We start from the raw sequence: 16,139 nt of genomic DNA on the forward strand, positions 1-16,139 counted from the left end.
GACCCAGGTCGCTCTTCCCGAGCAGCCGCTCAAAACTGAGGTGCCGCCTGACACGGTGGGCATTTTGCCGACCACCCGATGGGCAGATGAGCAGTCTGCCACTAAACCAGATTTGGACACAGACAGACAGACAGACAGACAGACAGACGGACGGACGGACGGACGGACGGACGGACGGACGGACGGACGGACGGACGGACGGACGGACGGACGGACAGACAGACAGACGGACGGACGGACGGACGGACAGACAGACAGACAGACAGACAGACAGACAGACAGACAGACAGGCAGACAGACAGACAGACAGACGGACGGACGGACGGACGGACGGACGGACGGACGGACGGACGGACGGACGGACGGACAGACAGACAGACAGACAGACACGCAACCGCTAAATGCAGGAAATGGCCACTGTAAGTGCCAGCGCACTAAAACAAAGGAAAGCAACGATATGAAACGCCAACAAAACTCAAATGCCTGAGGAAATGAGCGCCGCTCATATGTCCACCTTTCTTTGCTAATCACCCATAATTATCCCTGAAACCACTGCTATTCTGCTTGCACGAGCTGCGATTTGTCGTTGCGCGTTACATCATTGCTCGCCCCTGCAAACCACCTCCCTGCCTCCCCCGCCACCATAGCCAATGCTGACACCTTCAAAAAGTCCTTGAGAGTACAAAGATTAATAAATTGCAAAAAAAACGCAAATTAAACAATTAATGTGGACGGCCACAATCTTTGCTATAAGGGTGCTGTTCAGTATAGACCAGCGTTCGTGAGCGCCAACTGGAGCTTCGTCTGCTTCGTCTTCATCAGCTTCATCGGCGCTGGACGTTGGGGCATCAAACCCCAACTGTCTCTCTTACAAAATAAATACTCATTTAAAAAGGCAGTACTTTCGCCAACAACTACATGGACGTCTATGGCGTGGCTTAGCTCCCGCAAAAACCACAGATAGAGGCAGATCTTGCTTGCACCCTCTTTAAACCGGGGCGGCGCCGATCGCCACGTTGCCTAGTAAATTCGCACTCTTTCGGTACGAAAGCACTAGTTCACTAGCAATCCTGAAAAAAGCCGTTGGATCCAAGAAGCCTCAACTTCAGACCTTTGAAATAACACGATTTTTATACGGTGGTGCTAGGAGACTGTTACGGGGTACCAAAGTTCAAAAAAATTCAACTGGAGATGCGGACGTAGTGGTAGTGTTTAAGCAATAATCAAGCTAATTCGAAGCCAAGTGTTTTCGCACGTCATACTTGGTTTAACGGCGTTAAAATTCTGTCATTTTTTACTCGTAATCCTATTCTGGTTCTTTGCCATTCGAAGCAATTTACTTCCATCATTTTCAAGCTATTTTTTTCGAATTCTGTAGCAGCTAGTGCACGAGATTTTTTTTTTTTGGTCGCGGCTGTTGAGCCACCTGTCTTCTCTTGTTTGTTTTTCTCTTGATATGATTTGATGTTACAAGTTTGCTCACAGTCGGTAAAACCCGGAGCGTCTGGAAATCTGACCTTGGGCTCCTTAATATATGTATGTGTAGCAGACTACCAGAACATTTTGAAGGAGTATTTAGGCGAGTGAAGTGCGCTAAAAAAAAGGCACGGACGAGAAGATCCCAAGGACGGGCGCGTGTGCGCTTCTAGTCTGTGTCTTTTTTAGCGCACTTCCCTCGCTTAAGTGTGTACGACCGACTCGTCCAACAACGTGCACTCTTAAAGGAGAACAGTCACCTAATTTTGGTGGCATGTTTTCTTCTCTACAATGATGCTGAAGAAACTACTATGAATGAATCACCGCGTGGTATTCGCCTACGACCGCTAAATAAGTTATGATCCAATTTTTCTACCGTGCTGTTTCATTTTCGGTTTCAACAGCCGAATGCTATTTGTGACGTCAACGTGTGCTCATAGTTGACTCGAGGCCTAAAAAACTGCAATACGATCGCTGCTTCTATGTACATTCCTTGCCATTCTGTCTCTTGAGACAGGCAGACTTAAACATTGCAGAAAACTAAAATGATAGAACAGCCATAATATCGCAGTTTTACAGACCACATCGAGGCATCTCTCGACAACCATCGACAAGACAATGTTTCGCTATACTGTGCTTCATAATTTGTGTCCTGGTGGCCCTTCCTTCGCGCCGTTAGCAAGAATGGGTAACGCTATAGCTGGCACCCGTTTCTTGGGACTGTGGTTAAGAGGTTGTTTGTCTTACCTTGCTTAGCTTCTGCAGCGCTGGAATGGCACACTGGACGCCAAAGTGCTGAGCTTCCAACAACACACCTGCATGGAACATGTCGTGACCACGAAAGCACAGCCACCTGAGTAGCGAAGTTGCGGGACGCAATGGCAGCTGCTGGCATCCCAGTTTTAGGAGGGTGCTGATGCCTTTCGGAGCCAAATTCTATCTGCTTAGCGTGAATGTGTGCGCAGCTGTGATTTATTTCCTTTTCGGACATTTGTGAGAGGAAAGTGCACGGACCAGTTCACTGCAGCCTCCGGGGCCATGCCATTGTAACATGCGAATAAACAGCTGACGTCTTTCCATGCTGCCTCTGGCCTCCCATCAGTCGCGCATTAGAATCTTTTCCCTTGTGCTCTCTGCACTGAAGTTAAAGCGAACCTCTTCAAATCCAATGCACGCTTTTGGAGCAAGCACTGTGCCCAGCGAGAAGCGCACACTTGAAACCCGCGCCCACAGTTCCCAACGAAACGAACAGGGTCGTAAGCAGTTGATATTTACCGGCTCCTTAAGAGCATCATCCAGCTATGCGCATTGCCATCATGGCACGAGCAGATAATCCAAAGCATGACCTGAGGACCACATACGTGCCTTTCGCGTCAAACTGGCATGGCTCCTTTCCAGCTTGCTTCCTTGTCGTTGTATTCCTTGAAAGCGTTTAGGTTCCTGTATACGTAGCAAAAGTATGCACTCCACAGCTGCTTGTTCGCTGCCGTTCGCTTCGCGCAGAAGTTACGGCTTTGCTTTCGTGCACGGCACATGCCGAGCAAATTGGACTGGTTGTTTGAGTATCTTACTTATGTGGAGGGAGCAGTTACGGCAGGCTACATCTTGGCGAATCTGTTGGAGAAGAGTGCGGTAACGCTTATCTATGCCACGTGGTGTTCTGGGGAGGGGCAGGATACGAAGAAATCCGACAGCGCGTACAGCGAAATTGGACACACACTTTCTGTTTACAGAACAAAAGTTTGTAATCGGCAACAAATCGATTGATGTTCACAAGGCGGTGTATGAAGACGCCACGTTATTTTACCTTAGTCGGCGAAGCTTTGGTATACCTTCGCCGTTAACAAACAAAACTGCTGATTGTCAGTGCACTCCCGATTGTTCTAGTTGTTCCAAATATTCGTACTCACTGCAATATCCGAAATACTGGGCGTTCGCATCTAATCTGGGCTTTCGCATCTGGGCGTTCGAAGACTGGGCGTTCGCATCTAATAAAAACAAGAAGTACGCAACGTTCTATTCGCATTCCCATTTTCCGAATATTCGGACACCACTTTCCGAACCACATTACATGCCTCGCCTCTGTCCAATTCCTCTTGTTGGCTTCAGCTAGGACATTGTTGATATGGCTCGAAACGCAAGCTGCAGACTCCTTGTGTGTTGATGTTCCGCCCTCCCTTTTCCTCTTTTTTCGTTTTTATAGCGCGCTGCACTGTCGTCGTTTCACTTGACTACGCTACCTGAAACACTGCAACCCGCTGAAAGCTTCACGTGAACAACGTACCTTTCGCTGAAACGCCCTCGTCGAGGATCATCTCCTTGTAGCGAAGGTAGTTCAACAGTGGCCGGAAGTACTGCGGGTCCCGGTCGAACAGGTATGCCCCCTGAGAGTCCTTGGACACGGGGATTCCATTGCGGCCCTGGGACCAGAGGCCAGCCAGCACGGATCGAGGCCCCGCAGAGGAGAGAGTAGCCCTGCGAAAAAGCGAATAGGCTACGTAGTAAATTCTTTTGTCTACTAAATTTAAAACGCCGAAGGATACACTACGTTGTTGGTCGAAAGGAAAACACTTCATGGTCATTGCCCGTGTAGTGTTTTCCTCATTGTGTTGACTCCTAGTGTTGTTGGAGAACCCTTTCGATGCCATGTGCTGCAAATTGTACGTGTATGTGTTGTGTCTTGTTCTCAACTGTATGCTTGTAAAGCGCATAAAATTTCCCGGTCCACCCAGTGATTTCTCTATGCACCCCCCACGAAAGAGCGAGGGAGGGGGGATGAGGAGGGTTACACGCTCTTTGTTTTTCTGGAGGCATCCACTTAAATCGTAACGATTTCTTTCCTTTACTGAAGGCGGGAAATTGTTCAATAGGGCCGGAAGAAGAGCATGCATCGTCCATAGATGTCTTGTGGTGGAAGAAACCACGACTTCCACGTGAAAGAAAGTACGGCGAGTACGACGACCACCCGGGCTTAAATGCGCCAGGACCAGAGCGCAATCATGGAAAGCGCGCAGCAACATGGCGGCACTGCTTGGCGACACCGAACGCAAGCCTGTGGCGTGTTGTCTGGTGGCAGCACAGACCAAACGCGCTTGCAATTGTAAGGGGTCGGCGATGTCTTGCACGAACGGTTGCGTCGTTGAATGCTTGAACACCTATCCAAAGTGACCTCCATGGACGACATTCTGCTGTTTATCAAAACGGCCGTGCTTGCAAACCAGCGGATCCGTTGGAATTTTAAACGTATACATCGCATACAGATGACGGACCTGACCAAGTGCGCCTATTCGCGCAACGAAAACGTAACCGTGCTTGCGTTAATTTATGAATAAGGGCTGACGGAACAAATGGAAACGAGCGAAGTGGTATCGACAAAGTGCCAAAAGTTTGTCGTGAATACCACATTTCGCGCGGTGTGCACTAAAAGCTTAACAAACGTGTTCGGGAAATGCAAAACAAGCAGAGATGCCGGAGACTACGCGAATTTCGCGATTACGAAAACAATTTCCTAACAGATAAAAAATGCCAACGCATGACGTAGTACGGGTCAAAACCTGCGTAAACTAAAAAGTTGGCGCGGTTGACCTGTCTTGTTCACGTCAGGTGAAATTCTCTGTCTGTCGCACTAAACAAAAATCATCACGGTCACCACCCCACCAGATGACGCCTCCTGGTCCATGCTGGCTTGCCGCAATCTCTCTCTGCTCTGGGCCCGAGCTTTGTACATTGACATCAAAAACGTCGCCAATTTGAAATAAATTTTCGTACCTTGCTTTCGTTGGACTTCCTGAAGTCGCTGGCAGCGTCCACAGCACGAAGGGCCGCTTGTTTTACGACTGAAGTCGTGCTGCATGCGACCGCGCATAGAACGTCAAGCCGAATAGGCGCGACCGCCGCAGCCGATGGCGGCGCTTTAACAATGGTCCGCTTCGCAACCTTTAGCCACCAGCGCACGTTCCCTCTGCTTTCATTAGCTGGTTCCGATAAACGAACAGGCCGCCGAAGTAGGAAAAGAGGGAGGGGGGGGGGGGTGCTGCAAACAACACGGAATCACTATATCGAAGCCAAGCGACACGTCTGTGTGTGCGTTTCCAGGTTGGAAGGCGAGCAGCGCTTCGCCATGCTAACTATTGCGCCAGGAGAGGGCATTGCTTGATTCTTGACCAATGAGGCGCAATCCTCCGACCTTCTGATTCCCGTGGTTAGCGACCAATCATTTATTTAACCGCCGCCTGGCAGGTTGCGTGCGGATGCCATCTTTTATGGGTAGCATCGAGTGTCTCTCTCTCTCTCTCACACACACACACACACACACACACGCACACACACACACACACACACACACACACACACACGCACACACACACACACACACACACACACACACACACACACACACACACACACACACACACACACACACACACACACATTTTCCCTTAATGCGGCAAGTAAGGAAAAACAACAGGCAACGAACGCCCGCTATTGATTGTAGTCACAGAAATCTTTCGGCGCGAGGTGAGACAAAATTAAAACACAGAAAAGGCCTTCTGCCTTAAAAAACAAGTGCGTGCGAAATGAGCTATCTCGGGAAGCAGGCTCGTCACAGGAAATCATACAGTAAATAGTAACAAACACATGAAAATTCATTACCCGGTTTAGTTTTTTCTTACTGTAGGTTACGTTGGAAACTTAGTGGCAGCAACCTGTCCAGAGGTTCTTCCTTCTTTTGAAAACTTCGAAGCGAGGTCAGAGTGCAAAACCGTGGTACGTTTCCACTACACTACTTCTGAGAACAGGAACCGACCCCCGAAGAGTGCACTCAGTCGAAGGGACGATCCCGGTTTTCATCGCACACGAGATAAACCTTCACTGACGTTACCAAAGGGGGCTGCTGGTGCAAAACTTGAAAAGAGCATGTAATGAAGGGTAGGTTCTTGTTGACAGAAAAACGAGCGGTGCATGGATAACAAAGACGGTCACAAAGCCCAGTGCATTCAAGCTAGGTGAAAAGGCCGCGAAGAACGACACCTCAGGGCTACACACACAAACATTCGAAAGGCAGTTTCGGTGGTCATAAATAAGGCTGAAAGAAGTGCTGACTATCAAACTAAGGTGATGAGAGAAAAAATGGTAGGGTTTTACGTAGTTAAACCGCATAGACGTGCAAAAGCATTGGTTTTGGCTGGTTGGCTCATTGTTTTGCATAGCTGGGTCGTCGGCATGTCGGGCGATGATATTAGACTAAGCTTAAGCTCTGATCGAAGTGAAGCTCACCTGATCTGTCGGTGCCGCAGATGTAAGTTGATGAAGACGACGATTTGCAATGCATAGCGCGAGAGTGTTTTGCAGTTTAACGCGAGGTGTGATGGGCTGCGGCGAACGCGTCGTGCTCTCGCGCAGTGGCCAGCGAGGCTGATCTGTTCGCGCCGCCGCGGGTGCGAATCCCAGTTGTGGCAATATTTATTTATTTGTTTATTCAAGGTCAAGGCTTCAGCGATTAAACGGCTTTTGCGGCTTTGGTCGTGCAGTAGAGCTTCCGCTCTAAAGCATGGCTGTGTCATTCCACTTTCTTTTCTGTCAGGAAGTAGTCCACACTACAAACCGGAGATCCTTGCCGAGTACGTTTCCCATTGTGAATACTGAATTCGAACAGTGGTGCAGAGGAAGACCCGCTAATGCCCATTACCTTTATGCAAGGAAGTCAACTGACTGGCCGGAAGCATGTGAGGCGACGGTGAAGACAAGAACTCCTGAAAAGGTGCAAGCCTCTATTTCCACGTTCAAGAAGTTTCCTTACATGACCGCTTAGTGCGCCAACATCAATGGACGCCAAATCCTGAGTCAGTGCCACCTTGGATTCGCCACTTCTGATATGGCTACTTCCTCAAAAGCTCTGCATGCTTAGTTGTGGTAGAAAATACATTGCTGATAAAAGGGCAACAATTATTATTATTAATCCCTAAACGGACACGTTTATTTTCGAAAATGGAAAAAAATGGTCATCGAGTACTCGTGTTGCCATCTGTCGCCAAATCGAAAAAATGTTTTGGACGAGACCTACTCTCCTGAAACTGGACACAGAGAAGATACGGCAAGCAGGACTCGGCAAGAGCCAGAAATGACGGACGGCTTATGACGACTCTGGCTAGTCGAAGTCCACTAGAAAGTTGAAAATAATATTAATCGAGGATGCTGAGACGCTTCAGGAATTCCTGGTTCACCATCTGTCTAATGTGTCGGTACATTAGTTGCTCCAAACTCGTTTTGGCACGTTTGGGTGCCGTTTGTGCCGTGACCATTTTCAGTATCTGCTCAAACGTGCCTAATTGTTCGCGCTTCTAACCAAATGGTAACAGCTTCCTCTGTATGTAACATAATGCGAAAAACGTTAATTAATAACAGTCACAAACAGGGTATAGTATTTTTTAATTAATTAAGGGCAGGGATGGGGCTGGCGGTTGGCGCGCGGCCGAAGAAGGGAAGACCGAACTCGAATCTAGCTGTAGAACTCAGAGCAGAGGAAGAAGAAGCTGTGTGCGGTCTCCAAAACAGCACGCGTAATTGCACGCGTGCAAAGCTGCTGAAGCAGCATTCAACCCACTTTCAAGAGGCTTCGCGAGTGCTGTTGCACGGGCGCAAGGCTTTTCTGGGCCTTCAAGAAACAAAGCAGCCGCACATGGTTTCATTTGGGATTGGGAAAGAGCGAACTTGGTGGAGGGGATGAATTGTCTGATTGGAAGCGCCGTCGGACCACTTAGCAGGTTGGGAAAAGGGGAGGGGATATATAAATTATCCAATTAAATACTAAGAAAAGCTGGGGGGGGGGGCACTTTAACTCCGGTTTAAGGGTATGAAGCGATATCATTAATCGGTTAATGTTCTTGTATGTAGAATTGATCATCGTCTACTTGCACTGATAGATTGCTTCAAGTCCTTATACCACCCCTGGCGCAGTGGTGCAGCGGTTAAGTGAGGCGCCACTGCCATCGGTGTGGCTTGTCAGACACAGGTTGCTCTTCCGTAGCAACCTATCGCGACCAAACATTAATAGAACTGCCGCTTGCCACGGTGGGCAGTTTGCTCACAATCCGGTGGGCAGGTTATGATCACGTCACAAGGTAACGTGATTTAGGTGGCCCCGCTAGGTTGCTTCTGTAGGGTGCCGACAAAGACCCCGCATTTTCCGCACGATGGGAGCCTTAACGGTATCACGTTAAAATGTCGTCATCATTCCAGTGTCGTCGCAAGAAAAGAGTCGTTCTTCTCCGAGTCTAATGCGTGTTTTACAGTTTGCCGACCGAGATCAGTGTTCGTACTCGCGAGTAAAGTCTAACGAGCAGCTGTGGGTGTCGACTGCGTCACGCGCTGAGACAGATTTGGTCTAAAGGAGCGCACACTCGCCTGGTGGTGGCGAATCGCTTTCCACCCACGTTGAGCAGGACCCACTCTGCGTCGTCACAGAACGGCACGGCTGCAGAATGCTGCGACAGCGAAGGACCTGCATTCAATGCAAATCAACAAAAAACACCCCAACTACATCGTTAGTGATGAAGCGAAAATTTTCTGCCGGTGGGATGCCAGTACCAGTGACATGGCAACTATGGAATTCGTAATGTAATCGGCAGAGATGGGCATTTGACCTCAAATATCTCGACCTCACCTCAACGTCAAAAAAAAAAATTTGCCGACCACATCAGTTGAGGTTGGGGTCTCCTGAGACACCCTCACCTCCCTTTTCCTGGGGCCGCTGGCGACCTCACCGAACCTCACCTCAACCTCAGATTTTGAAGTTGAGGTCGGCTGCTCGACCTCAGAAAACAAACTAAAAACAAAACAAAAAGCGATTAAGAAGGTTTTCAGTTAAAAAAAAATTCTGAGAATCCTGCCGGACAGGAAAGCCAAAATGAAGATGGTATTATTTAATAACGTGTGTACAGACACTATTGATGTGCACGCAAAAGGAGAAGCTTATAATCTGGGATGAACCGCCAGAGAGTATATGGCCTGCGTGCAGGGGTGTCCCATACGCGGTTACCGCCAGTACGTCGGTGAGTACTTTATATGTGTCAATATTTGGCAACCCGCTTCGTGTATACTTGTTCGTATTGTAAGCCTCGCGCTCATTCACGCACGAACCGGCAATTAAAAAACGCAGCCCTTCTACACCATCTACCAGAGATTGGGAGCAGGGGCGGAGGTATTCACGGTACTATTTTCAGGCTTTAGAATAGTTACCGAACATAAAAAAACTGGTGATCGATGTACTTTCCAATGCGACGGATATGCAGACGCATATCAGTATAATTTCGATTTTCTAGCCCTCTCCGGAATAGCGAGAATTCTCTTTTCAGTCCTCTGTATGTTGCCTTCGAAAACACTTGACAAGTTGCGACTGTGGTGCACCAACAGAGGCGCGTTGTTTTTATGTCTGTGTAGAAGCGAGCGGCCTCTTTTATTAATGCGAAAGCATAAAAGGCTCACTTTCAAGGTCATATCCGCCAAAAAGTGTCCGCAAAACATTGTCAGTAAAGCAGCTGAATGGGCTAGTTGGTTTTGCATCTTAGTGAAAAACAGCGCACATGCAAACACAGAGAGAAAGAAGGGGACAAGCGCTGAACTAGCAACTGAGGTTTTACTGAGAAGCATGGCGAAATATATCTTTCACAGCATACAGCATTCAAAAAGCATATAAACAGCACAAAAAAGGCGGATAAGAAGCCAGCATCCAAACTCATCGCTTAACGTCGCATATCCAAGAATTCCATCTCTTTTGTTGAAAGAAGGATAGACGGGGGGCTGACACATGAGTCCTCCGCTTTTGCTATCGCCCTAGCCTCGATAATTTCCCTTGTTATCGTGCACTTGTTTCGTGCCAGGATTTTGCAGCCGTGAAGGTCGGGTATGCAGGCAGGTTTATGATTGCAACGGTGACAGTGCTTAGCCAGAAAACCTGATGAAGCAATGGATCTTACATGGTTGTTATGCTCCAGTAATCTTTCGTTAAGACACCGACCGGTCTGGCCGATGTATCTGCTTCCACACGGTAACTTAATTTCAGAAACACCCTGATCACATGCAACAAAAGGATTCTGGTGGTTGATTTTGCATCCAGGACGAGGCTTTTTCATTGGATTTGTCGCTTTACACAGTTTTATTAGTTTTTCTGGGGCAGAAAATACAACCTTAACATCTGCCTTCTTGGCTATTTTCTTAAGGTTGTGCGAGATCTTATGCATATAAGGGATGACCACAACTTTTTGTTTATCATCTCTTTGTCCCTTTTGTTGATTGCATCCCGTCTGCCCTTCCGCTTTTTTCTCTTTTAGAACACCTTCCGCCACTGACACTAGCAATTCACTGGGGTAGCCAGCCGCACCTAGACGGGCAGTTTGTTTCATTAGGCTTTCCTCAACTGTGTGAAAACACGACCTGTTTAATGCATTACGAAAGCAAAGCTTAACAATACCCCTTTTCACCAATTTCGAGTGTGCCGAATCGTACGGAAGTATCGGCTTTTTCCCCTAGGATCATAAATCCAACAGGCATGGTTGTTCGTAAACCGGAGGCTTAAGTCCAAGAAACGGATGCTTTCATCCAGAGGCAGTTCATTGGTCAATGTTAGGGGGTTTAAGCACTCCTCGAATATTCTTAGAATGCTCCCGAAAGTTTCGTCAATAGGTCGGTCTGTCCTTTCTATTATAATCAGAAAGTCGTCAACATATCGTGCCACGTTTAAAACTTGGCAGCCGTCCAGACGTGTTAACAACACATTGTCACACTCAGCCAGAAATAAATCGCTCAACAAGGGCGCTATGCATTGACCAATGAACTGCCTCTGGATGAAAGCATCCGTTTCTTGGACTTAAGCCTCCGGTTTACGAACAACCATGCCTGTTGGATTTATGATCCTAGGGGAAAAAAGCCGATACTTCCGTACGATTCGGCACACTCGAAATTGGTGAAAAGGGGTATTGCTAAGCTTTGCTTTCGTAATGCATTAAACAGGTCGTGTTTTCACACAGTTGAGGAAAGCCTAATGAAACAAACTGCCCGTCTAGGTGCGGCTGGCTACCCCAGTGAATTGCTAGTGTCAGTGGCGGAAGGTGTTCTAAAAGAGAAAAAAGCGGAAGGGCAGACGGGATGCAATCAACAAAAGGGACAAAGAGATGATAAACAAAAAGTTGTGGTCATCCCTTATATGCATAAGATCTCGCACAACCTTAAGAAAATAGCCAAGAAGGCAGATGTTAAGGTTGTATTTTCTGCCCCAGAAAAACTAATAAAACTGTGTAAAGCGACAAATCCAATGAAAAAGCCTCGTCCTGGATGCAAAATCAACCACCAGAATCCTTTTGTTGCATGTGATCAGGGTGTTGTTTATGAAATTAAGTTACCGTGTGGAAGCAGATACATCGGCCAGACCGGTCGGTGTCTTAACGAAAGATTACTGGAGCATAACAACAATGTAAGATCCATTGCTTCATCAGGTTTTCTGGCTAAGCACTGTCACCGTTGCAATCATAAACCTGCCTGCATACCCGACCTTCACGGCTGCAAAATCCTGGCACGAAACAAGTGCACGATAACAAGGGAAATTATCGAGGCTAGGGCGATAGCAAAAGCGGAGGACTCATGTGTCAGCACCCCGTCTATCCTTCTTTCCACAAAAGAGATGGAATTCTTGGATATGCGACGTTAAGCGATGAGTTTGGATGCTGGCTTCTTATCCGCCTTTTTTGTGCTGTTTATATTCTTTTTGAATGCTGTATGCTGTGAAAGATATATTTCGCCATGCTTCTCAATAAAACCTCAGTTGCTAGTTCAGCGCTTGTCCCCTTCTTTCTGTCTGTGTTTGCTTGTGCGCTGTTTTTCACTAAGATGTCCGCAAAAAACGGCTCCATGCGACGTAACGAGCCGGCTAGTCACGCGACGAAGATGATGACGCCAGATAATTAATAACGTTAATAAATATTACAATTAGGTAACGCTAAAACTACCCAGTTTAATTAGTGACCATATCATGTGAGTGTGACGTCATACCAGGTCACGTGACAACGATGTAATGTGCCATCAAACATAGTCACGTGACGACGCTGTAATATGAGATCCCACCTACTCACGTGACAACGTTGTAATTTCTCAAGATACCAGGCCCCATCCACCCCCATATCAAGATCCATATGGACCCCACATTACTACACATGTGCGCATGACGCATTACGAAGAGTGCCCACAACCCGGTCCACATTAATGACATTCGGATTGTCCAGCAGGTAAACGCGCCAGTTCCCATGTATGACATACTGCAAAGATCATGCAACGACCCGTGCCTCTTATACCGGTTTTCATTGGGCGAACAGCAGCACTCGAAACTGCACTCAAAGTGCTCTCGCGAGTTCCAGCGCCTGCCATTGGTAGAACAGGAGCACGAGCGTCGTGTTCCATTGGCAGAGGAGGCGCGCTTTGGCGGCGCCGAGAGCAGCCGAGAGCAGCTCTCGGTTCTCCGTCGTCAACGGCGGAGTAAGTGGGAGAATGAAGGAAGTCACACGACTTTTTGATGTCACTTCTGGTTTCATCCCGGGAAAGCCGTGCAAAATGGCGGATGGTGGTAGCGGTGCCAGTTGGCCGGTGCAAGCAAGCGGAATATCAGTACCTAAGCGCTGTCGTCTGGACGAACAGTTGTTGCTGTTTGATGAAGACAGCAGCTGTAGCACAGATTCGAGCACAAGCTCCTCTTCGGACAGCAGCGGCAGCGGCGATGACGAGGATTTAGCATTGTATGAGCAGATGTTCGAGCAGCTTTTTACCCCGCCGGAGAAGCGACCGAAGGTCGAGTCTTATGTGGAAAAGACGGTCGCCGCTTATTCGGACGAAAAGGTGAGTCGTTGCATCCTAGTTAGAACCTGTAATCAATAACCGACCTCTGTTTTTTCATTTTACCTCACTAGTTTCGTAGGAATTTCCGACTGTCACGGCCGGCTGCAGATTCCCTTGCTGCTGAGTTCGCGAAATCGCCGCACTACCCTTCAAGAACTGATCGCGGAGGTCTGCCCCCAAAGTCGCCTCAAGAGCATGTGCTGTCCTTTTTGTGGTAAGATATCGAAATAAAAGTTAATAAGGTATATTGTTGAGCTAATTTGTGCACCTATCATTTAAAACTGGCATTAGAGAAGAACCAGACGCACGGAAGAAACACACAGACGTGGACTAAGCTGCTCGTTCACTTTTGTGTTTTTTCCGTGTGTCTGGCTCCTCTCTGCTGCAAGTTTTAAGTGATAACACATCGAAATTATTTACTATTGAAGAGAGAAGAGTTGTGATTTAGGATGAGTGATTGGAGGCATCTGATTACAAAAGCGTCCCGGCACATCTAACCTGGCGCGAAGCATGAAATTGAATGCACTAATACACTGCGCGAGGGTTTAGCAACCGATTTCTCAAATGCTTATGATGGCTGGAAATTCCTTTTACAGGTCACTGCTCTTCTGCATGCGAAGCACTCAAGGGCTCAATCTTCCCAACTGTGAAAATAAATGGGTTTGATCACAGTTTTAATTCAGTGTGCCCAGTTTTTTTTATTTCTGTTCTTGCCTATGGTTTTTAAAGGTATTCCATGGGGAAAATACCGCATGGCTGTACCAAAGGTGCCTGATGAACACACGTGAAGCTTTTTCAGAGAACGGGGCAGATGTAAATTTTTCCTATACTTTGCCGCAATGCTTGATGGTAACATGAGATGCTAGATTAACAATTTCGCATCAATAAAAAATTATCCCATTTCTTGCAGGTATGCTGCAATAAATCCTGCATACGGGATGTTGCAGGCCGATTAGAGGCTGGGGAAAGCACGTATCACAGGATGATGTACCGCGTTATGGCGTTTCTTCTGGACATCGCACCCCGCATCGTGACCTTCCCAGATGACTTGCAGAAGCTTGCTAATGCGTTTGAGCAGGTGACCAAAATTTTCTACTTCTAATTTGCGCCGTGCATAAGCTTTGACGTTAATCAAACCAGCATGTCACTTGCCATCTATATTACCCTTTAAAGCTGTCTTTTCCTTCACGAAACACTTTAAACTCTGAATGCTTTTGTTATAATTCTGGATGCTTACGCGCTAATAATTTGATCTTTGTTGTCACTATGCTATAAAAAAATTTTTAACTATCTTTTTGTGTGTTCTGCTGCTAATGTATTGTCGAGGGCCAGGGGCTCCTCAAGCCATCCTAGAACGACTTTTTCCTTGGCCTCCTGTACGTACGCCCTTGTGTATGAATAAAAAGTCTGGATGAATGAACTGGGCATGCATTTCATGCCTTCCTGCACATGTAACAATGTCAATGGATGTATGTTGCTACGAGGGGACTTAACATACCTAACTAAATAAAAACACGTCTATATACTACTTATAATTTGGACGTCTGTGTTCTGACCTCGTGTTACTGAGCATTAGCTGCAGTCTCTTCACACATTGCCCTAATGCCGAGATTGTTTTGCGGCATGCATTTGTATGCCAGTAAGGTTCTGGCATCCGGCAAGCAATGCTTCCATATTGGTGAGGGCCATTGTTTTAATATAACCGCGTGAACATTGGGCTTGTCGGTCATGCTGGGCAACTTGCAGGCCATCATCATTTGCAAACATGTTTAGCAGACTGTTACAACCATATAAACCCAACAGCCAAGGAAAGCATGGGGACATGAGCTGTGTTTGAAGCTGAAATGAGAAAAAAGGAGGAGAAAGAGAAGGGAGGAAGGCGGATGGAAAAATATCTTGCCACCGATGAGAGCTGAGGCCACAATCTCCACATTATGCATGTGTTGTACATGAATTGTGCTATTATGATGGCTATCAATATCCGTCTTCTCGTAACATTTTCTTTTCAACTTCCAGGTTTCAGGGTTTCCAGACACCATTGGCTGCATTGACGGGAGCTATATTCCTGTTAGGTGCCCTGCTGGTAAGGTGCGGTCAGTGTGCGTGAATAGGCACCATTACCCATCCTTGACGCTGCAGGGGATATGTGATAACCGGAAGAGGTTCCTTGATGCCAGCACTGGTGCACCTAGTAAAATTCACGACTCCAGAATATTTCGGCTCTCAAACATTTCGAAGAAATTGCCTCAACTCTGTGCTGGAAAATACCAAATACTTGGGGACGCTGCATACCCATCTCGAAGAGTTTTTGATGACTCCCATTCGAGACTATGGAAGCCTGGATGCCTCTGACAAGGAATTTAACACCAAACTTTCAGCTACCCGTGTGCTAATTGAAAACGCATTTGGGGAATTAAATGGTAGATTTAGGCAGCTACAGCGTTTGGACCTCATGACTGTAGACAACATGTCAAAATTTATTCTCTCTTGTTGTGTCCTTCACAACATCTGCATCGAGAACGGGGATTCATATTGTCACAGGCCAGACGGAGAACAGTCGTAGACGTAGAGGGGGACCGCAGAACGGCCGAGGTTTTTAATCGCCCAGAACAGAGCCAGCTCGAGCGCGCCTCACGCGAACGCGACCACTTCGTCCTCGTCACGGCTTAGCGCGCAGGTAGCTCGAGCCAGGTCCGTGGCAATATCATAGTCCACTTCAGGACATGCGTTTGAGCTTCCAGGTTAACAATGATCAGAGCCCTACTGTAGATGAAGTCTGCAGT

The 16,139-nt window shown here is 47.4% G+C and overlaps 1 protein-coding gene across 1 annotated transcript in view; it reads right to left on the reverse strand.

Moving 5' to 3' along the window:
- The window catches only part of LOC144132373 (BTB/POZ domain-containing protein KCTD9-like), an 82,806-nt gene that overhangs the window by 17,118 nt on the left and 49,549 nt on the right, over positions 1-16,139 (reverse strand). The window contains exons 5-7 of the mRNA XM_077664728.1: positions 8,881-8,977; positions 3,761-3,951; positions 2,224-2,291 (exon numbers count right to left, since the gene is read on the reverse strand). Coding sequence (XP_077520854.1) covers positions 2,224-2,291; positions 3,761-3,951; positions 8,881-8,977 — 356 coding nt within the window. The remainder of the gene's footprint in view (positions 1-2,223; positions 2,292-3,760; positions 3,952-8,880; positions 8,978-16,139) is intronic.

The sequence above is a fragment of the Amblyomma americanum genome, chromosome 5 (assembly GCF_052857255.1).
Source record: "Amblyomma americanum isolate KBUSLIRL-KWMA chromosome 5, ASM5285725v1, whole genome shotgun sequence".
Lineage (NCBI taxonomy): Eukaryota > Metazoa > Arthropoda > Arachnida > Ixodida > Ixodidae > Amblyomma > Amblyomma americanum.